At 46.2% G+C, this 24,189-nt stretch overlaps 1 protein-coding gene across 1 annotated transcript in view; it reads right to left on the bottom strand.

Moving 5' to 3' along the window:
• LOC144784705 (putative acyl-CoA dehydrogenase 6) overlaps positions 1-24,189 on the bottom strand; it is a 683,661-nt gene that overhangs the window by 194,607 nt on the left and 464,865 nt on the right. Inside the window, exon 6 of the mRNA XM_078663658.1 lies at positions 22,109-22,282. Coding sequence (XP_078519784.1) covers positions 22,109-22,282 — 174 coding nt within the window. The remainder of the gene's footprint in view (positions 1-22,108; positions 22,283-24,189) is intronic.

Here is a 24,189-nt window from a genome sequence, read left to right as displayed (position 1 = left end):
GGCTGCCGCTCAGATCATCAAACTAACCAGTGGCGTAACGAAACCTTAGGGGGCCCCCCTGCAATGTACTGCAAGGGGGCCCCCTTATTCGATCACTCTACCACCCGCTGGTTTAAAGCACCTGACCCTCATAACCTACCACAAAGCTAGCAGAAGGGTTTTCACTGATACAAATGGCTTAAAGGAAATCAACAAGTTCTGTAGTCAGGGAGACATTAGGGTATATAAAATCTGTTTTTGGTGTTATTGATTTACAAAATTAAGCTATAGGTGAAAAAGGGGACATGCTTGGTGACATGAAGGGATTCCAGGGCACAGTCATAGGGCTAAGAGCATTTCAAAGATAGTAGTGAGCAAAAGTGGTGCCTTTGTGCTACTGAAAATTCCATTTGCAGTGCACAAATGGACCAGGTTACCGGTCATTTTAATGTCTCACATTTCTTGATCAATCTTTTCCTGTCAGCCACTCATCTTTAGCCCTCCTTCTTTGATAACCATTTCTGCTTTGAACAGTTCACCTGATCTCTTATTCTTCAAGCACTTTTACCCTTTTCCAGCATATTTAGGCCTCCCTCCCACTAGCACTGATGTCATTTACCTTTGTCGTTCTTATCCCTAGCATTCCCAGTTACCCTACTCCATGCTTCCGGTTCTCTTCTCTTTCCCAGCTCTCTTAATTTCACTTCTTTCCTCCGGTTTCATAAATTGTTTGGAGTTTCCTCTTCAAACACAATATTATTTTCCTCATTCTCATGCTGCTGTCATGATCCCTCACACTTACAGTACATGTTCTGACAATTTCTCCCTCTGCTCAATTTCTCCTGGGTTTCTTTGCACCTCTGTCTCTCATTAGTACACTCTATCTCTTCCAATTTGCTGCTTACCTTCAACTCTGATTCTCTTATTCTCTAAACTATACCTCTAACGTTTCACACTCACCCCTATCTCTCCTGCTTTTTCTGAGCTCATTTTCCTCTCCCTCCTCATATTTACCTTCAACTTGCACACATCACATTCTCCCATATCTATACCACCCCTCCCTCTTACATTTGATTTTACCTTTGCCCACTATCTCTCTTCAGGTCATCTCTTACTTTCCACTTTATTCTCATCGTCTCACTATCACCTCTCAATGCTACTGTCAGCACTGTCTCGGATCTTCTTGCTTCTGCAACCTGTTTCCAAACTATCTTCATCTTTACCCTTTTGTTTATTTCCAAACCTCTATCACACTTGTTTCCTTCACAGATACCTCCCTCATTCCCATGCACCTACTTACTTCTTGTTTCTGTCTTTTATTACTCAGAATTTTCCTTTCAGCTCACTCAACTACAGCTTCCCTTACTCCTTAACCTCTTTATTTCCATATTTTACACTTGTGCAGTGTAATCTTCATTCACACACCCACAGCGGGTACTATGCAGGCGGCAGCATTGCAAAGGAGAGAAAAATGTCCTCATACAGGTTATGCACAAGCAGTACCGGTTTAAGTTTTCTTCACACAAAAGAGAAATAGCACAGCAATGTAATGATAGCGTTCCTGATGCAAAATAGGCATAGCAGAGGAAACTTCTGTGCAAGCTTCCTTCACACAAAGAAGAGGCACATCACGAGCAACAGCACTGCAAACTTTCCTTGCACAGAAAAGGTACAGCATGGACATCAGCATTCAAATTGCTATCACGTCAGTGAGTTACTGTGAGCATCAGTGCAAGCTTCTCTAGCAAGATAGGTCCAGCATGGGAAGCAGATGAGAAAGCTTCTCACACACTAAACATGAAAAATATGTGCAGCAGCTGTAGAGGTCTCCCCCTAGAAAGAGATACATCCCAGGAAACATGAGTTCTGGATATATCCCTCACTAGAGTGGTACACCCTGGGAAGCTCCAAGCATTGACAGTCACCTTCATCAGAGAGGTACTTTAGTGACAGCAGCGGTGCAAGGATCTCTCACCCAAACAGGTAGAACACCGCAGTAGCAGAGCAAGCGTATGTGACAAAAAGTGATGAAGTGAAAAGTGATGCCACATGTGACACCGTCAGTCATTCCTGGCCTTTTATCCAAAAGCACGGTGCAAACAAGGATTTCTGTTCAGGTTTAAAAGCTAAACTCAAAACTACTAGTTCCAGAATGAACATTTATCTTGGATAAAAAGCTGTTTGCCATGGCCTGGACCCTGGTCCCATCTGCGACACTTTTAACACCTGGAATAATAAGACTTCATGCGCCCTCTCAGTCAGTCTCTCATTCAGAGGCCCGCAACACTGGGGCCTGCTACTACTGTGTGCTGACACTCAAATACAGCATTCAGCAACAGAAAGATGACCAGTCAAACTTTGTGAAAGGCCTTCCCCTGCGCTGCAACACGGGTTGCTGCATTTTTAGCAACTTTTGACCCGTTTGAGATAGAACCAAACCTTTTCAGTTAAACTCTGTGGATTATGCAGTAGATGGTGGATTGTGTTGCAAATGTGGCAAATGCATAACTATACAGAAAATGCAGCAGCCACAAGATCGCATAATTTCAGTGGCCCAGGTTTAGCAGAGTGCTCAGTGCAATGCACTGGCATACACTTTATCTTTATAGGGGTTTTGTGATGTTCTTGAGGTACATAAAGCAGTCTCCCTTGTTCCAAAGCAGAGTGTGCCTCCACCATATGACTCGATTCTTCCCAAACTGCCCAGCTATTCTGTCTGTCTATCTCCTCCTGAGTGTAGTGCCTGGTGTTTGTAAGACATGCATGGACCGTTTCATACACATCTAACACCCTCACAAAAATGGGAATATACACATCCTTTAAGCACCCAGCCAGTCGCCGTTCTGTGTTTTTGCAAGCCTAATCATCAGTTTGAATACATACATTCTGTTTCGATTTGCACATGTGCTCATATTTTATCAGTGGGTGACTCTATATGCAGTTGATTCCATCTGCGAATAAGAAAAAAACACGTATGGCAGGTTTATGAGCAGGGGATGCTGTGAGGTGCATTCTGCACCTGTCAATCAGGCCTCTCCCCTCAGTGTCAGCGTTTTAATAACAAGGAGTACATATGCCTTGTAAAAGATGCTGTTATGCATCCAGAATATAGGGACATGTGAAAAATTAAACATAGCTCTTCGGGGGAGCCCACAAGTCTAACATACGTTCAATGTAAATATAGCCAATATGTATGCACATAGTAAGGGAAAGTTGTAATTTCAACAGACCAGATCATCCACAAAAAATTCAATTCGAGCATTTATTGCTAAAATTAATATATTTCTGACACATTTATAAACATTGTCATTCAATACATGTCAATAGAAACTTGAACATGCGATCGAAACTTGTTACTGCAAAGAAACTAATGAGCAGGATACAGGATCGTATCACTCGAAGAAAAGCACACAAACCTTGGAAAAAAACAGCGAAACAAAGAAAACACTGACTTCACTGACTTCACTACACAATGCAATGTGCAAGTGCACAACACTGAATACAATGGCATCTAAGCCACAGAGAGGCATGCAACCTCGTAGACATGTTAAGGTTAATGGGTGCTTTAGATTTACTTAAAAATTACATTGAAATTTGGCCATGTAACATGTCAGTGCGTGTTAAGGCATACATATGTAATAAAACGTTCATAATGAATCACCGTATTAAGGCATGGAATATTTGACCCTGAATTCTCAGAATCTAAATATGAAATATTCTGAATTAGCATGCAACCATGTGTTTAGCAAATCGATCCTAGGGGATCATTGTTTTGTTATTGGCTCTTTGGCATCAGTTGATCATCACAACAATGCACTGTGTCATTGTTTAACATCTGGACCTACAATAGACCCAGACATTCTGCGTGTGTGACAGCCGGTACCTGCAGTGTGAATTTGCAGTGGAGTACCGAGACTACAATGCCACCCAAGGCTACACCCTGGTGCCATAGCAAAGAAGTGATTGAACATGCGGCACTTTTAACTTTCTTATCTCCATAGACTCATTGCCTACCTGGCATACCCGAGTCCCCCTCTTTATGATAGCCACTCTTCACAACTACTGCGATAGGCAGCTGCCCTGTCTGCGGACTGCTGTTTCTCCTTGTCGTTTCCTTATGCAACATTTTGAGACTGTCAAGAGAATTCATTTATCTTACCTATGTCTCTCCTCTCCGGATTGTGATGTAGTGTTGTTCCAGGGTGTGAAATGAAATTGCTGTTGCACCCGTGTACGCTCAGACACTAATATAACTGCTGCAACATTCTTTTGGGTGCAGGAAATATGACTTCAGTTGCTTCTTGACATATTCTGTACCGCAATTCTCGAGCCACCAGCTCACAAGGACAGTCTCAGGGGGTATTAACAGCCCCCGCCACCCACCGAGATTCAGTCCGACACTCCTGCTTCTAGGCTCGGCCTCGGACGCAGCGCAGACTCTGACTCACCTGCGAGCTGGGGCTGGGACTGGGACTAGGCTGCAGCTTCTTCAGTTAGGCACGTGCAGGCAGCAGGGCAGGGAAAGGTTAGCCAGGCAGGGGCCGGGGAGCTAATAAATTAATTTAAATTATGGGTGCCGGTGAAAGACTTTGACAGGGCTGCTTGGCTCGGTCTTCTTGGGATGCCTCCGCGCACTTTTAATTGAGCGTGCTCAATGCGCATGATTGTGAGGACATATTCAGATCAGGGCATGATTGGTCAACAGCCCTGCCCCACCCTAAAGAATGCGCACACGCGAGGCGTAAGCAACTGCGCGCACCCACCCACCATTTACTATAAAGAGCTTCAGGGGCCCCGGCCGGGCACCATTTATTAAGAGCCTTAGGGGCCCCGGCTGGGGCCCGCTGTGGCTCTCGTGTGCAGTTATTTATTAAAGGTGCTGTGCGCACTGCGCATAGGGTGACCAGGTGTCCCCGTTTTCCCAGGACGGTCCCTGTTTTTAACCAGCTGTCCCAGCAGATTTCAAGAAATGTAGCTCATGTCCCTGTTTTTAGAGAGGGTCGACTAAAAACGGTGGGAGGTGTTTTCTATATTTTACAAAGCAGGGATAGTTAGCAGTTGTTTCAAGAAAGCAATTTAATTAACAGGCAAGCTACTGGGTTTAAACATTGCATTTTAATTAGGTTCTTACTGCCTGTTCTGTAATTATCTGCTGAGGAGCGCTCTCATTGCTTGAAGTAAAATTGTAGTCCTTCTATTTTTGTGAAATGTCCCTGTTTTTTGCTTTAAAATTCTGGTCACCCTACTGCGCACCATTCACTGCCAATTCATGATGAAGTAAGTGAGGGCCGGGGGCCCATGGAGCGCGACGGCCCCCCCGCAACGCGGGGGCTGCGTGGGCCTTAGGGTGACCAACCGTCCGTAAATTTCACGGACAGTCCGTAATTTCGGCCGTCTGTCCGTTGTCCGTGAAGGATTCTTTAACGGACGCCATTTGTCCGTAATTTTAACCGGGCATAGGTCCCACCACCCTAACGCCAGCACAGCTTGCACCTCCCTTCTGGACTACGATGCTGTACCAAAGCTCCTCAGATACCCCGCAGCATTGGAGAGGCACAGCGGGATGGCAACCCTCACACCTCCAGCCCTTGATGAGCTGTTAAGAGGTGCTTCGAAGGTGACGGAGAGGGAGGGGCTGCAGTTTCAGGAGCAGGGGCATCTATTCAGATGCAGACAGCCCTGAATGCGTCGGTCTCTGCAATTTAGAGGGGGGCTCACACATTCCATTTCTACCCAGGGCCCCAAACATCCTAGAATCGGCCCTGATTACTCTGGTCACAGAGCTTAAATACTGTCACTAAATTGTAAGCAAACCTTGGTTCTTCAAACATGCAGTCTATAATGTAATAAAATAAAGAAATGGCACAATCGCACCCACACTGATTAAGAAAGTGTGGAGGACAATCAGTTAAATCAGTTCTCTGGGAGTATCTCCTGTAAGTACTGTACATCACAGTGGGGGGTGGCATTTTGGACAGAGACCCTGTCTTCTCGTTGTCTTGTGCAGGAGGGGGCGAGGAGCCCAAGATGATACTAGAATACTGCATGCCCACCCCTGTGCCCACCCTGGTGGATCCTGTTCCTTCTCCTGTGATGGCTCCTGCTCTCCCCTCAGTGATGGCTCCTGTCCCCCATGTGTTGGCTCCAGTCCACCCCCCGCCTGTGATGACTCTTGTCCCCCCCCCCATTCCCCCCTTGTGGTGGATCCTGTCTCCGCCCTGGGTGGCTTCTGTCCCAGTCCTGGAACGGCTCCTGCAGCAAGCTCTTCTCAAAAGGGCTCAGCTCAAAATTAATATGAAAAGGTGGGCGAGTGAGTAAGTGAAGGGATGGGTGAATGGCTGGATGAATTAGTGAAAGGGTGAATGGATGAATGACAGATTGAATAAATGGATAATGAGAGAGGATGGATGGATGGATGGATTGCTGAGTGAGGGGAAGGATGGATGAGAGAAAATGTAAATAGCTGGATGTATGGGTGGAAGGGTACCTGGATGATGGATGAGGGGATGGATGGATGAGGGGATGGATGGATGAGGGGATGGATGGGTGAGGGGATGGATGGGTGAGGGGAAGGATGGATGGATGGATGAGGGGAAGGATGGATGGATGGATGAGGGGAAGGATGGATGGATGAGGGGAAGGATGGATGGATGAGGGGAAGGATGGATGGATGAGGGGAAGGATGGATGGATGAGGGGAAGGATGGATGGATGAGGGGAAGGATGGGTGGATGAGGGGAAGGATGGGTGGATGGATGAGTGAGTGGATGGATGGATGGATGGATGAGGGGAAGGATGCATGGATGGATGAGGGGAAGGATGGATGGATGGATGAATGAATGGATGGAAGGATGGATGGATGGATGAATGAATGGATGGAAGGATGAATGAGGGGAAGGATGAATGAGGGGAAGGATGAATGAGGGGAAGGATGAATGAGGGGAAGGATGAATGAGGGGAAGGATGAATGAGGGGAAGGATGAATGAGGGGAAGGATGAATGAGGGGAAGGATGGATGAGGGGAAGGATGGATGAGGGGAAGGATGGATGAGGGGAAGGATGATGAGGGGAAGGATGATGAGGGGATGGGTGGGTGAAAGAATTAATGGATGGATGGATGGATGATGAGGGGAAGGATAGATAGATAGATGGATGGATGATGAGGGGATGGATGGATGAGGGGATGGATGGATGGATGAGGGGATGGATGGATGAGGGGAAGGATGGATGGATGAGGGGAAGGATGGATGGATGAGGGGAAGGATGGATGAGGGGGAGGATGGATGGATGAGGGGGAGGATGGATGGATGGACGAGGGGGAGGATGGATGGACGAGGGGAAGGATGGATGGATGAGGGGAAGGATGGATGAGGGGAAGGATGGATGAGGGGAAGGATGGATGGATGAGGGGAATGATGGATGAGGGGATGGATGGATGGATGGATGGGTGAAAGGATGGATGGATGATGAGGGGATGGATGGATGGATGATGAGGGAATGGATGGATGATGAGGGGATGGGTGAAAGGATGGATGGATGATGAGGGAAAGGATGGATGATGAGGGGAAGGAAGGATGGATGATGAGGGGAAGGATGGATGATGAGGGGAAGGAAGGATGGATGATGAGGGGAAGGAAGGATGGATGATGAGGGGAAGGAAGGATGGATGATGAGGGGAAGGAAGGATGGATGATGAGGGGAAGGATGGATGGATGATGGGTGGGTGGATCGATGGATGGATGATGAGTGGGTGGGTGGATGGTGGGTGGGTAAAAGGATGGATGAGTGGATTGGAGGGTGGGTGAAAGGATGGATGAGTGGGTAGGTGGATGGATGGATGGGTGGATGATGGGTGGGTGGATGAGTGAAATGATGGATGGATTGATAAGTGCAAGGGTGAATGAATGGACGTATGAGTGAAAGGGTGGATATAAGGATGGATGAGTGAGTGAAAGGGAGGGTAGATGGACAAAAGGATGAATAGATGTGTGAAGGAGTGAAATGATAGATGGATGAGTGATAGGGTCAATGAATGGATTCATGAGTGGATGAGTAGATGGATGGATGGGTGGGTGGTTGGATGGATGGATGGAAGGAAGGATGGCTAAGTGAAAGGGTCGATGGAGAGCGAAAGGGAGGATGGATGGATGACTAAAAGAGTGGATGGGTGGAAGGATTAGTAAGTGAAAGGATGGCTGGATTGGTGAAAGGGTAAATGGCTGGATGGATGAGTGAATGGATGGATGGGATGAAGAGTGGATGGATAAGTGTACAGATGGATAGGGTGAAAGGGTGGATGGATGAATGGATAATGGAGGATGAGTGAAAGGATGGATGGATGAAGGGATGGATGAGTGAAATGATAGATGGAAGGATACATGATGGATATGTTTACAAATGGTTGAATATGTTTGGAAATGGCTGGGCTTACTTATATACTATTGCGCGACCTCTGATGTGTCTGTAAAACTTACCTATTGTCGTGAAGTTTTGTCCTGAATTTTGACCTCCTGTCCTGAATTTGTGTCCTGAATTTTGACCCTTTGTCCTGAATTTTTACATTCACTGTCCTGAATTTGCACCAATGCCAGTTGATCACCCTAGTGGGCCTGTGTTACGCCCCTGAAACTAACGTAAGCGTGAGCTTTTCTCTCGTATGTGCTATACGAGGACTGCTGTGGGGATTGGATTTTTACCAGTGCGTGCATTATACTGAACTTCCCTCCTGCAGCAGGCCTCTGCAGGCCAACAGGCACACATACAACAGGCACAAGCAGGTATCTCACTGCGACACCATCTTCATATGCAAACCTATACCCACTGCGCGTTCGACAAGCAACTTGCAAAAGCTGTGATGCCTACATCTCAAAATTTAAGTACAGCAAGAGGAAAAGTACAGATAAAAAATACTCAGGTCGTGCCAATTTTTTTTTTTAATGAGGCAAAGAAACACGTTATACCAGGTTTAATTAAACTGTACAATGTACAGTGCACGGGTACAATTGGATGTTATTACCCTAATACAGTTACAAGATCAATCACTATTCACTGCTTGACAGATCCCATGATGCAATCACGTCATAGAAGAGAACTGGTCCCATTCCCACAAAAACTATTTAAAGACGTTACCTGCACGGATCTAACCTTTGAGTTTATGTATGTATGTAAAGCCCAAACATAGCTAGAGAGCAATGGAGCTCAGAACAACAATTCATGAGCACTCAGTAAGAGGCAGATAAGCTGGCAGTGGTTGGTTTCTCCTGTGAAGAGATGTTTTCTGAAGTTGGGTCTTATGTTCCCTTCTAAATTGCATGACCAGTTCTGATATTTATAGAAAGACTCCTCAATAATCATATATTCTTGCCATTAAACACTCCGCAGAAGGGAAATTTTTTCAATTTTTATCTACAAACTACCAGTCTGTGAAGTCATGGGTAAGGTCAAGAGAAGTGCACTGATAGAGTTACCGTTGCGTCACTATCCATAAACTGGAGAATGAAAGGCGTTTTTAGATTTACATTTTTTAGTAACATCCCTTCGTCTAAAGTTTTTTTTGGGGGGGGGGGTTAAGGTCTATGCATGGTTTTACCTGTTGAGTAGTTAACCATAACTCTCATTTATTAAAATGTTGGACTTTTTTTTTTTAATCATCTATGTAACACCCAACCCAATCTCTCCCAAGCAAACGCCTTATGTGTTAGGGGCTATCTAGCCGCAGATTCCTTACCTTACACAGTTCCCAAGGTGTCAGACTGGATCCTGAAAATTTCGAGCAGTACATCTGCGCAACGGTCGGTGGTGCAGTCCAGGTCCGCAGCGGTGTCTGCGCTGGAAGTGTTGTACGCGGTGCCTTTATAGGAGCCATCCCAGTGTGTTGACATCAATTACTTTTCAAAACCTTTGCAGGCCAAAAGCACAGAGCCACAACGTTTGCTGATATACCAGTGTGCAGACATTGACTACCTAATAAGGGTTGCCCTATAAGGATACATCTGTTTGCGGGGAGGATGGGCAGGCCAGTAAAGAATCTGCAGCTAGATAAAGTCTTTACCAGATAAGGCTTTACCTGAGCATAGGTGCCCAAGCAATACCGCCTTGGAGGTGGGTCTGCAAAAAGATTTTATAACAAAAAGTCCTGTAGGACAGAGCAAACAAAGGGCACATCACAAAGGACCGGACTGGCCAGGCAGTAGTGCTTAGTAAAAGTGTGCAGACGCCCATGTTGCAGCCTGACAGATGTCCAGGGCAGGGACTCTACAAGCCAACACAGTGGTCACTGCCTTGGCTCTGGTGGATTAAGAGTGCAAACTGTCAAGGAGTTACTTTTTGGCCAGTGCGTAGCAGATTTTAACACAGAGCACCATCCATCGTGAGTTGGTCTGTTTCTGCACGGCCTTGCCTTTTGTTGCCCAAAGATAGCCAATGAAGAGTTGATCGTCCACCCAGGACTCTCTGGTATGATCAATGAAGAATGACAAGTCTCTGTTTGGAGTCTCTTCTCTTCTTTGGAAAGTTGAGGCGGAGCAAAGAGGGTAGGCAGTGTAATGTTCTGGCCTACATGAAAAGGTGTCACCACTTTCTGGGGAAAAGGAACCTGCTCTCAACAACAGTTTATCTGGGTAGAATGCTATGTAAGGAGGGTGCACAGAAAGTGCTTGTATTTCAGTAACCCTCCTGGCAGATGTAAAGACCACCAGAAAGACATTTTAGTGATTAATAAACAAACAGGGTAATTGTGTACGCACTCGCAGGGCGCACACATTAGAAGGGTGAGAACCAGATTCATGTTCCATTGGACCATGACAAAGGGTTTTGGAGGGAACCGGTGTTGATAGTCCTTTCAGAAAAAGAGTCATAACAGGTGACATGAACAGAGATGCTTGGTCTGGCAATCATAAGAAAGCAGATAAGAATAAAAGGTGACCAATAACAGTGCCCAGAGCAAAGCATTGCTGGGCCAGTGAGCGAACAAATTATAAAACTTGAGACAAGGGCGCAGTAAGGGGTTGGGGGGGCAGTCAACATATTTGAAGGCACACCAAGCCACAAATTCGTCCCAATGGCAGGAGTATGCAGTCTCCAAACTCCAGGGACAGAGATGCTGACACTGCACATTCTTAGCCGAGGCAAACAGATATAACTAAGGGTCTCCCATAGCTCTAAAAAGGTATTGCACCACCACCAGATGGAGCCGTAATTTGTAATATTTTAGCCTGCTTCTGTTTTGGTTAAGGAAGAACCTGGCTTGGCTACTCGGTCTAGACTGTTCTGATTGGAGCAGGGCCAAGACTGATTTGCATATAATATAGCTGGATCCAAACTGAGGTGACATGGTGCGCAAAATCTCAATGGATTGGTATGCAGCCTGACTGATTACCAGTGACTGAGATAAATTCAAGCATTCCATCTATCACTTTTTTGTATACTTTACTGTGCCCCCCTAATTGGGATGCGTATGCTCAGACGTGGGTCCTGCGCACACTACCACTGTAACCCAGTTGTAACCAGCTGATGAGCCCATAACTAAGACAAAAACGGTCCAAGGTTGCTTGTGTTCTGGTTCAAGGAAAACTGGTTTGGCAGTTCGGGCTGGACCGATTGGAGCAGAGTCAAGACTGATTTGCATAGTGCTCGGTCCAAACTGAGGTGACATGGGTGTACAAAATAATGATGGACTGGGATGTGTTCCAAGTAACTGGAAGTAGCTGAGATTAATTGAACCATTCCATTGATCACTTTTTTGTATTCCAGTAGGCATCAATGGTTGAGTTTGCACGCTCTGGCGTTCAGCGAGTCCACCAGATGTTGAACCACAAGGGAAATGCCCTGACACTTCAGCCATCTCTAGAGACGCAAGGCATCTTGACTCAGGGTCCACGACCCCACCCTACCCGGTTTGTTGCAGTATGTTGTTATGTTATCGGGGCTTGTATAGCACGTAGCTGTCCCAGCAAAGGGGCGTCCCGGTACTTTCAGCATCCATGAGGCAGAACAAACACAACACCTAAATAACGCCGACAGACAGCCACCAGAGCTAAACTGAAGGAAAGAGAAAAGTTTTGTGGTGATGGTGTTGTCCATGAACACCGGAACCAGCTTACCCTTGATACAAGGAAGAAAGGCTTCAGTACCAGTCGGATCACTCTCAGAGGGGTCTGCCGCTGACCCAATTTTGGTTCATCATCCACCACTGCAGTTCTCTTGCAGTTCCCTCAATTATCTGCCCCAGGTCAAATACTGTGCCCACTGATACGGTCTGATACTATGCCCACTGGAACTTCAAGTTCTACTGCAGTTCTACTGCAGAGGCCAACACACATGTGCCACCAGCAGGATGCAGGGGGCCATGTCAAAGTCAGTCTCAACAAAATCCGGGAGTCCTTTATAGACCAAACATCCTGGACTGGCCCTTCTGGAGGATAGACCCAAAATGTCACTATATCAAGGACAGCTCAAATGAAGGAGAGTGCCTGAGAGTGAGTCAGGTGTGACATTGGCACATTACTATTAAACTCCAGCACATGTTGGAGATACCATAACCTGGAGGTGGAAGACAACTACCTGGGGCAAGCCCATCTTCAACAGCCAGTTGTCGAAGTGGGGAAGACTGGGATCCCCAATCTCCCCTGGTGTGCTGCAACCACCGACATCACTCTGGTTAACATCAGGGAGGTGCTGGTAAGGCCAAAGAAGAATAAAGCAAACTGATAATGCTCTTAGCCCACTATGAACTGGAGGCAACACCCGTGGGCAAAGCAGGTTGGGGATATGAAATTAGGTGTCCTGCAAGTCTAGCATTACGATCCCGTCTCCAAGGTCAAGGGCAGCAAGAACCTGAATCAACGTGAGCATCTTAAATAACTTCTTCAGGAAGAAGTTGAGAAAACACAGGTCAAGAAAGAATATGGTGGACGCCTCCATCCTTTTTGGGCACTAGAAAGTAGATGGAATAGCTATCACAATATATTGCTGATGCCACCACCCTCTAAATGGCTTCTTTGGGCAAAAGAGCCTGCATTTGCTGTTGTAGCAGGGAGAGATTGAAATGGGTATGCAGCAATTCGCTAAATGATCTAATGTATCCACTCACCTAATGGCTGGTTGTCCCACAGGATTTGTGGGAACCATGATCACGAAAGGACTGGGGAGCATGATGGCCCTGGTGGTTGGGTGGGAATGGATGTGGCTGGTAGCCCCTACTGTAGCCACAGAAGGGTTAAAAGGCAGAATGGGGTTAGCAAGGGTGCCATGGATGGCCCAAGGACCTGGCAGAAGCCTAGCTGCCCTTAAAGTGCTCAAGGGCCTAACCTTATTTATCGCCATAGAGGGGAGTACCTTTGAAGGGCATGTCAATAAGGGATGCCTGGACATTCCCCGAAGTCAGTGGATCAGAACCAGGAGTGGTGTCGGAGTGACACTGATGACAATCATTCTTCCTCGGGAGTGGGTCGTGTCTAGACCATAGCAAATAATGAACTTTGCGCATCTCTACCATCTAAAATAGCCTGTTACTGTATGGCTTGGGCTTCCTATAAGACCACAGGCAGCACTTGCACAGCCAAATCACAAACTGTGTGGGTGTACCTGCCCAAAAGGCACACAGAGTTTGCTGATCGCAGAGTTATGCTGGAATGAGAGAACATCCTCTTGCCAAAGGTGTCCAGACTCTTGGATTCCCAATCCGGTGGAGTGGTAGGGGAAGTGTTAACCTTACACATGGAGGCCTGCGTGGGGAAAGCTGGGTACCTGGGAGCAGGGCAATGGAGGCGGCTACGGTCCCGTGCACAGGGGTCACTATGCAGGGCTTAGACCAGGCCCTGAGCAGGACATCAGTGAGGGCTTCATTTAAGGAGAGAAGGGGGTTTCAGGGAATGACCCCCGCCTTAAGCACCTCTATTAAAAAATGTGTTTTGACTGCCACCAAGGGCAGGTGACGGTGAAGACTTCAGCCACCCGGCGCACCTTCACAGCAAAAGAGAGCCCTTCCTCCATAGCCACACTAGGAGGAGAAATCAAGCCAGTTTTTTGTGATGTGTCCAGACCACTGGCATCTGCCAGTTCCTCATACCAGTTGTTGTCTGCCTCTTCAAGGGGACTGCAGCCCTAGGGATCTCTCAGACCCATCATACTCCTCACCAGGCTTGGCAAAGAAAGGAGGTTCCAATATGGGTGGTCTAGTTCCAGCCAGTGCCCAAGTTGGGCGACGCTGTACCGGGTCCATATTGGGTCAGGTATAATGATGAGGTTGGGCCGCCCCTAGGTGTAGGCGGTGCCAGGAACGACTTAACTGGAATGGGTTCAGATACATTCTAAATCCAGCTTCAGCTCCAAGGGGCCTAATTGGTGCAGAGGGTGGACCCCACCGGAGAGAAGCCAATGGAGGCACCTGCTGAACCCAAGGGGCTCAAATGTGCTCCAGAGGGATCAGCCCACCCAAACATTAGGTGCATGACCTCATAAAACTCAGGGTTGGGTGGAGGTTGCTCTGGCTCCACAATACTTGAGTTGGTGCGATGCCAAACAGAGGCAGATTCCATGTGAGAGAGGGCCTAGAATGACAGTTCCCACACGGTGTCCAATGACTTGGACTGGAGCGATTACGTTAAATAGCACTTCGACTGCTTTGATTTCTTGTGGAACTTACCGGATGACATTCAACGCTAAGACAAGCGCTTGGAACGACTCCGCAGATGTGCCTGGAACAACTCTGCGAAAGGGCCTGCAATGAGACAGAAAATGGGCCTGGGAACTTCTGCGTGACTGGTACCTGGAGAGTTGTAGTTGGGCGAGGAGGAGCTTAAAGTAGCACTCCCTCAGCACTTTGATTCATGGTGTAGCAGTCTTCACAATTCTTGGGAGTCCTGGGTCATCTCAAAGCACCAGAGACATACCAGATGGGGTCCGTCACAGACATTTGTCTAACAGGAGCCACAAGGCTTAAACCCCACTGGTTTCTTGAGGGACATACCGGAATACGAGGCCTCAAAAGGAGCTTTGACAAAATGTCTAAAAAAGGCCAGTCAAAAAGTGACTGGAGGTTGCTCTCTTTGGATCCATGGTGACTGGCAAAGAAAAGAACTGATGTCAGTGCACAGGGATGGTGCCTAAATGGGCACTGCACATGCCACTTCTGGCATGTACGACACCTAGAGAACTTCTAGTGCGCAGCAGTACTGCTCGAAAATATTCTGTATCCAGGTTGTCTCCTAAGGAATATTCTAAGGGAAGGAATCTGTCGCTAGAAGTCTCTTATCAGATAAGCTCTGTGCAACCTTCAGTGGGTGGAGGGTCAGCATCCAGCTATCACTGCACCCAAAAAAGCAGTTCATGGGCTTTATCTGTGTGCAGCAGGTGCTGGGAACTGACGTATGGTTACTGCCCTTTCACAACCAGGCTCCAAGTGTAGCACCTGTCCTGGGGATACAAGTTCTTTAGCTAGACACAGTAGCCTCTGGGTGCCTGGCCCGGTCTAAGGCAAAGTTCAACACCGGAGGTCAAAGGGTTTTTCTACTGCTAATAATTTTTGCACTGTTTTATAAAGATTCCTCAAATTTGGCAGACAGCTAGCACATAAAGCAAAGTTATGAATCTATTGGCATTGTAATTGGCAATGCGTTTGATTTATGTTTCAAAAACGAAAACATAAATAAAAGGTATTGTCATTTACAATGCCAATAGCTCAAACTAGCATAAATGTGAGACCAGACCGGTTGCATTGCAAATACTTGTTTGCCTGTGCTTCAATGAACTGATGCGGCCGCGCTGCAAATTAATTAAATAAAGCAGCGTGGCAACTAAAGTGAAAGCGGACCACGTCGGAAAAGGGATAGACCATTAAAGAAAAAAGTGCTCACCCACTAAATAACAAAGACCCTGTAACGAGCCAAGTAAAAGGTCAAGTAGTGATGGGAGGTAAATAGAGATTAGGCGGTACCCAGGAGGGGCTAACAAGCCTCTTAATGAATCGGAATTCAGCTTTTAAGAAGGACAATGACACCAGACAATTAAAAATATGGTGGCGAGTGGGCGGGGCTTCCACTGCTTACTCTATTACAGCATGCCTTGCAGAGTGAGCAGCACATGCGCGTTGCTGCTAGGCTAGACCTAAAAATCATAGGCATACTAGATAGGTCTGCATTGGCAAAGAAACAGCAAGACTGGCTGGCTTTGCCAATGCCTGCTGTTGTTGCAGTGACAGGTACTCCCTGCTCCACATCTAATGAGTGTTACATCTCACCCAGCATACCTTGCTAGAAAGAGAAAGGCGATTCAAGTTGATGTGGTGTGCGACTCTAAAATGGGGAAATTTCCTTCAAAATGTAATTTTCGAAGAACTATGCATTCCCAAATAAAGCCCTGCTTTGCAATAAAATATGGCTTCCATTCCCATTTGCATTTCACGTGGACATGGCATTTAAGCCACTGTAGAAGTGGACTTTTAATTCTGTTGTGGCCAGTTAACAGCAATTAAGGAATACTGAGCTCTGTGGAACACCATTGATCTCTCTACTGTCACGTTGAGGTTTTGGCTACCCTAAACAACTGGCATTTCTTTGTGAAAATAGGGTAATGAAGAATTACCATGGGAATCGGATGAGGAATTAAAGATTTGTGCAGTCATTTCTCGCTTCTCATCAAACTGGCATTTAAATATACATGGAAATACGTCACTGGATGGTAAAAGTAAAATATAATGGGGAAACTTTAAAGCCATTCTCTCAGTGGTGTAGGTACTACCTGCTGCAAATGCAAGGTTAGACTCGATTGCCAGTTTTCCTACTCATTTCGAAGACAGATGCATCGTGCACTGTTGTGGGTTCCCATATGCTGCTACCTAATCTGGCTTTTCTGCCTGTGCTTAGCCCACAACAGATGGCAAAACTCAAAGCATATTGTAACCTATGAGCTGTTGTATTACTAAAAAAAATACCCCAGGAATTCAACAGGTGTGTGTACCCTTTTTTCTGCATTCCCAGGGGAATTTGACTTTTACAGAAGGGGGCTGCAGACGCTTTCACAGGCCCTTCTGTAATACAGATAGCACTAGCACACACATAGCATGAGCAAATGAGGGCACAGCCCCAAGCAAATAACAGAATCACTGCATCTGCACCCTCACTCTATTATAGACACAAGCACAGAACCGGGCACAGAAGTAAAGAGGGACAGGACGTGCACTGACTGTGCATGGAGAGGCGGCCCACAGTCAGTGCTATCCCTGCGGGGGGTTGGGTGAGAGGATCCTATGAACCTGTAATGAGATTCCTGCGAAACCAAGTGAGACACAAGGCAGCCAGGACCCTGTGGGTAACGTGATGTGTTAGGTCAGCATTCTAGTGGCTGACACCATATGCACCAATCCGGCTAAAAGGTGTAGAAACAGCAGTCATGGGAGTGAAGAACCGGGCAAAGGAGATGAGCTAGAGTTCCACAGATCAAGAGTGTGGTGCATGGAGGATAAGGCAGTCGACGAAAGGGGGAAGAAGGCCCTGAAGGACCACGGCAGGACCGGGCAGGAATTTTCTCGGGCGTGGAGGGAGGCGGAGGCAGCCGAAGGAGACACCCATATGGCTTGGCCAGGAGATGCCGGCAAAACCACAGAAGGAGGAAGATGTGGACTGCTCACTGTAGAACAACATTCAGCTTCCCTGGGGAGAGGTGTTCTGAACAAGGAAGCAGCGGCGGCTCTGGACCAGAGACATGGCCTCAGGCAAGTACAGACAAAGGGCTCTGGGGCTGTAACAGGTGGGTTGCAGCACAGGAGCTGGTGTTTGGCTTACAGTATTGACAAATACCTCACAGAGAAATGGGGCCTCACAGGATATTGCAGTATTTCTATATGGGTTTTCACCATATGGGTAATGCTACTGTCTGAAACATAATTCACTGGGTGCTTACACGCTTGTGGCAGTAAAGACTGCTTTTGATCTGAGAGAAAAAATTGGCAAACTACGGTGTGGTGTTGGGACCTAATTATTATTATTATTATTATTATTATTATTGGGACATTTGTAAAGCGCTGCGTTACGCACACCGGCGTGTCCACGCGCTGAAAGTGAGAGAGGCAGAACAACAGGGAGCAGAGTAACTTACTAGTCATTTACTTCGTATAGAGGTGGGTTTTTAGTTTCGCTCGAAACCTCGCTTCTTCAGGTTCCAGATGCAAGTCCACTGGGAGTTTATTCCAGTAGTTTGCCGCTAGACACCTGAAAGATCTGCCTCCCATGCGCGCTTTCTTCACCCTGGGGACCCTAAGCAGACCCCCATCGGCAGATCTGAGCGCTCGAGCGGGTATATAAGCTTCAACCAGTTTCCTAAGTGGTCGAGGAGCCCTATCATACAGGATACGGTGACACGTGCAGAGGGCTTTATATTCAACTCTGCGCCTCACCGGAAGCCAATGCAGCTTCTGCAGTGCCGCCTTCGAAGGCGCCCTTTTGGGCAGCCTGAGGATGAGACGAGCTGCCGCATTTTGCAGCACTTGGAGGCGAGCCATGCTCTTATCTGGCACCCCCAAGTAAAGCAAATTCCCATAATCCATCCTGGCGGTTACCAAAGCATGTACCAGGGCTTGGCGCGCTTCCATCGGCAATAAGTCCAGGACTTTCCTCAGTCTTTTCAGTACCCCAAAACATACGCCTACCACACTGTTGATCTGGGGCCCGAAAGTAAGACCTGCATCAAACCACACCCCTAGATTTTTTGCCTCCAGGCAAGGGGTGGGGGTTGGTCCTAAACAGGGTGGCCACCATGCCGATGACCAGGCAGACTGGGTTCTCCCTACCACTAGCACCTCTGTCTTGTTGCCATTGAGTTTTAAACAGTTGATAGCCATCCAGTCGGCAAGTTCTTTCATGCACGACCGGAAGCCATCTGCAGCAAGACAGGGTGCGTGCGATAGGGAGATGACCAGCTGCGTATCATCGGCATATGATACCAATTGGAGACCATAGTTCTCCACAATGGAGGCCACCGGCGCTACATATAAATTAAAAAGGGTAGGACTCAGGGACGAGCCCTGAGGCACGCCCTGGCCCAACGGTAACCCCCTTGAATAGCAGTCGCCTTGCCTCACTTGAAAGCTTCTTCCCGTTAGGAAGGCCTGGATCCACCTCAGCGCGGTATTGGTGATACCACCTCTGTTCAGACACTGTAGCAAGGTGGTATGTGCTACAGTGTCGAACGCCGCGCTGAGGTCTAATAGGATCAAGGCCATCGTTTGCCCCTTATCTACGCCCTGTCTCAGATGTTCCGTTGCCATGAGAAGGTCGGACTCAGTAGAATGGCGTGGTCTAAAGCCAAACTGTGTGGCATGCAGCAATCCCATCTCCTCCACATGTTTCACGATTTGGGTGTTAACCACCTTTTCCGCCACTTTGGACAGAAAAGGCAGGAGAGAAATGGGCCTCAGATTTTCCAACACCTCAAAACCAATGTGGGATTTCTTCCGGAGAGGGAGTACCACAGCCTGTTTCCACCCTTCAGGTAACATACCCGATTTGAAGGAGGTATCCAGGACATGCCTTATGTAAGGCTCCAACACTTCCAGGCTGTCCCCCAAACGATTAGGGGACACCGGGTCCAAGGGAGAGCCCGATTTGACAGAGAGACATACCCTGACTAGCTCTTCAGGAGAGGGGGTGTTAAAGTTCGTGAGGGACCCCTCTGTCTCCATGCCCTCCGTTGTTGCCACAAACTCAACCCCTACAGGGGGAGGATTAGGAAAAGTCGAATACATTTTCTCGACTTTGGTGGAAAAATATTCGGCGATTCGATCGCACATTTCGGGCGAACAACTCTCTGGGTCTGCCGATGAGTCAAGAGTAGTCAAAGACTTATAGATACTAAAAAGTTCTTTGGCCGAGTTTTTTGCCCCTAAAATTTGTCCTGCATAGAAGGCTGCCTTGGATTTTTTAATCAGCCTATGATGCTGCCGCCTTTTTACTAGGAACAGTTCCCTCGCCTGGGTATCATATGAGACCCTCCACACTCTTTCGGCTCGCCTGCATTCCGCCTTTGTTTGCCTCAGCTCTCCACTAAACCATGGGGCAGATCTTTCTTTACGGCCGGATGCAGATGTTCGACAGAGTGGGGCGGTCTGGTCCAGCGCAAGAGTGATGCGCTTATTGAGGTTCGAGACCGCTGTTTCAATATCCTCCCTAAAACTAGTAGATGTTAGACTCAGTACTAAGGCCTTTGTCTTTTTATCCCTGAGGGTATACTAAGCCATTATAAACCGAGGAGAAGTCAGGAAGCACAGGGAAAGAGACAAGGAAGAGAACCCGACGCGTGGCAGTTCAACACTACTGGATCCTCACCAAACATTTTCTAACTAAAAGTAGTGATACCTACAAGTCACCTGTTGTCGAGTCCCATCCATTTTCCTGATACAATCATCACCCTATAGGTGGGTGCAGTCACTTTAAAGTGCAGGCCAGGTGTAGCCTGCACTATCAAAGATAGAGTGGCTGCTTCCAACTGCCACTCCCCCCTTCTCTAATTTACTCACACAGGAGCAAGCTGGTGTCTGCCCTAGGGGCAGCGCCTTATCTGCAATAGGGAGGCACTCTCCCGGTTTGAACCAGTTGTATACTGTTAAAGTGCTCCACAAAAAGGGACGGTGCGCCCTACCTATAATGAAACACTAGAGAACTGTACTGCAACCAATCTGATCAGCTACTGAAGTGCTTGAACAAGTGATACCACTATACAAGCCAGTAGGGATTTGTGAAGTGTGTGTGCTGGTCTCCTATACGCATGGGTGGCTGCAACATGCCAAAAAGGCTACATGGCAGTTATTCAATTACATAGTAGCTAACAAAGTGAGAATGAGCACAGAAATGTAAACATCATGAGCACAGCAGCCAGAATTGGTTAATTAGGCTATTGAAAGCACCCAGGGGGGGGTACTGAGCATCTTGAACCACATCATTCTTGTAATCTTTCATATACCATCTAATTTACCTTTTTTCTTATAACACAAATGAATCAGCATATTTATTAACAGATAAATGGTGACATGCATGTAGGATTGATTGTACGTGTAATGTCATGCTTTGCCTTTCTTTCCACATTGCACTCTTATTTCCACGCATAATAACAATTCGCCTAAAAGTCATTCCCGAAGTTCGTTAATGCAGGTAATGTTAGTATGATTTAAGAGATCAGTTCAGTAGGACTTAAAGTTTTCTTTTTCTTTTATTCAATATCTTCATACAAAGCGTAGCCAACGCGTTTCGTCCAGAGGACTTCTTCAGGGCGAAAGATATGGAGATTATGTCAGATGTGTTTCAGGGATATAATATTCGGAACTTCCAGTATGCGTGACAATAATAGCCTTATTTTAAATAGAGCAGGTCAATCCTTCGATTAAAGTATTCTTCTTTATTGACAGTCAGGAAGGATAGTTTAGAATGGTGCCAATATACGCAACCAATCCTTATGGCATCTACAAACTCGAAGCCGTTACCGGGGTTGAGCTGATTCTAAACTATCCTTCCTGACTGTCAATAAAGAAGAATAGTCTAATTGAAGGATTGACCTGCTCTATTTAAAATAAGGCTATTATTGTCACGCATACTGGAAGTTCTGAATATTATATCCCTGAAACACATCTGACATAATCTCCATATCTTTCGCCCTGAAGAAGTCCTCTGGACGAAACGCGTTGGCTACGCCTTGTATGAAGATTTTGAATAAAAGAAAAAGAAAGCTTTAAGTCCTACTGAACTGATCTCTTAAATCATTATTTTTGATTATCATTGTTATTGTGTACTATGTGGGAGTGCTGAACCATTGTGTTTTATTGTAAAGCTTTTTGGGCATTGCCCTTGGGAGTCTAGGGGTATGTGACTTCAGGTTCTTGGCACCCAGAATTCTTTGAAAACAATTAGACCACAAAATATTGGATAAAGTGCAGTCATTCTTTGCCCTATACCCCTGTTGCTTTAGTGTTGTTAGGTAATGTTAGTATCACTGAGTTATTTTCTACTCTACATTCATATGAACTTTGCCTATTAATTTAATTTTAAAAAAACACTCATTCACGGAAAAGTTGACAGTGAATCAGTGTTTATAGTAGGAAATGCAAGTGGTTCTTTGAGCAAAGTAATAACAAGTCAGTGACTTACCACCAGCAGCTCCCCACATGCGCTCCTCTTGGAATTGCAACATCTGGTAAGTGAAGCCCATGCCCTCTTCCCCAATAATGTACTTGCAGGGAACCCTGACGTTGTCAAAAAAGATCTGAGCAGTGTCTGATGATTTCATTCCCATCTTGTCTATTTTCTTAGCAATGTGAACACCTATGGTAAGAAAAAGCATCACATTTGTAATTAAACAGTTGCCAAACAACGAAGAATAAGCACATTTTAAAATGGCGTCTTTTTAACTGCACCGTTTAAGGGGTGTCACTTTTTTGCATGTTTACGCCCACAATGAGATTTTTTTTCACCACAACATGTTAATAAGAATTCCACCTGTAGCTTCCTCCCCAGTCGAAGTACAGGCAAATGATTACTCCACACACGGAAATTGGTATTACAAGTAACTATTCCTTAGTATGTAACCGTTAACTGAATATTCTACATCATGAATTCCACTGTTCCACTGTATATCACTGTTCAGTCCGTCGGGAAGCAAAAGATTCCTGAGGCATTATGTTGCTCGAAACAATCACCCAGAATTGGTCACATGAGGCTGCGGAGATACCGGAGAAGTGTCCATGACTGGCACGGCTGACAGAGACATTGGTAGTCGTTAGGCTCTCTGGATTCTCAGGTGGACAAGTCTGAATTCTGGAATCTGGAGCTGGTGAATGTTAAGGCAGGTGCTTGAAAAGTGAAGAATCTTGTGTAATGGACTTTCCAGGACAGTGAACAGTCGCCATGTGTAGTTTACTAGTCACAACCCTCAGAGGGTCAGCTTCAAAAGGAGCATCAAACTTGCCTTTCCGTTTCCGCCTGACAATAACCTGATCTCCTCTTTTGAACACAGTGCTCCAAGCACAGTCATGTCTGACTGCATAGGTCTTCATTTTGCATTTGTGAGAAGAATCAGAGGTGCAGAGTTCATCAATCAATAGATCTCTCAGTGGTCCATTGTGGCAATTTGGTTCCTATATTCCTATATCTCTCCCAAATATTAAGGTGGCAGGGCTTTCACCTGTAGTAAAATGGGGCGTTAACCTGTATGCATGAAGAGTAGACTAAAGAACTGATTTGAGTTCAAGCTTTTCCAGTGCAGCGCGCTGAACATTCTTTCTTGAGGGTGCTCATAAATCTATCGACAACACCATTCGCCTGTGGCCAGAGAAGTGTGCTTTTCTGATGCTTAACATTTAGATGAGTGAGAACATCTTTACATTTTTGACAATTGAAAGGTGGACCGTTGTCAGATTTAAAAATCAAAGGAACACCCCATGTTGTAAAAATACTTAATAGTCTCACTGAGTCATGAGTATTTGACATCTTTCACAAGACGAAAACAGGAATATTCATCAACAATTACTAGTAGATGTCCAATGTCAAGGGGTCCAAATAAATCAATTCCAATGTTTTCTCATGCATGCTTTGGAAAATCAGACATGTTTAACGGATGTGGGGTTGTTTTGAATGATGAGCAGTTTAACAAATGGCATGCCCTTAACTCTTTTTAACCCTTTCATTAAGACGAGGGAACCATACTCGGTCCAATAGAGCTTGTTTAGTAGCAACAACTCCACAATGTCCCTCATGAGCCAGTTCAATAACTTGTCTCAGACCTTTGGGTAGGACAATTCTCAACCCTCATAAGATATGTGGAGTAACTGAAAGTTCGTCCTGCACATTTTCGAATTTCAGTTAGTGGTAGAGTATGTTTTCGCCACAACATGATCTGCTATAATATCTCTACATTTTAGAAAATCTCTGTCAGTGCTCATGGCAGCAATGATTTGTTCCACTGATCTAGTAGCAGCGGTACTGGATTTTCAAAATGAAGTTAACATAACCATCAGCAGCTTTGGAAGTAGGGCCAGGATACTGTTTAGGTACACTTGGGAGGTATTCCTGGACGATGCACTATCGTTTAATCATACTTCTGCAAACACAACCTCCACCTCTCAATGCGAGGGGGCATCTTGGTTTAGGAGTGATGAAAATGATTAGCAATGCTTGCTTGGGGGTCGGTGACAAATGTGAAATGCTTTTCATTTAAGAACACAAAAAATGCT

The sequence above is a fragment of the Lissotriton helveticus genome, chromosome 10 (genome assembly GCF_964261635.1).
Source record: "Lissotriton helveticus chromosome 10, aLisHel1.1, whole genome shotgun sequence".
In the NCBI taxonomy this organism is placed as follows: Eukaryota; Metazoa; Chordata; class Amphibia; order Caudata; family Salamandridae; genus Lissotriton; species Lissotriton helveticus.
The sequence above is the reverse complement of the archived record's forward strand: the minus strand, read 5'-3'. Positions and strand labels throughout refer to the sequence as shown.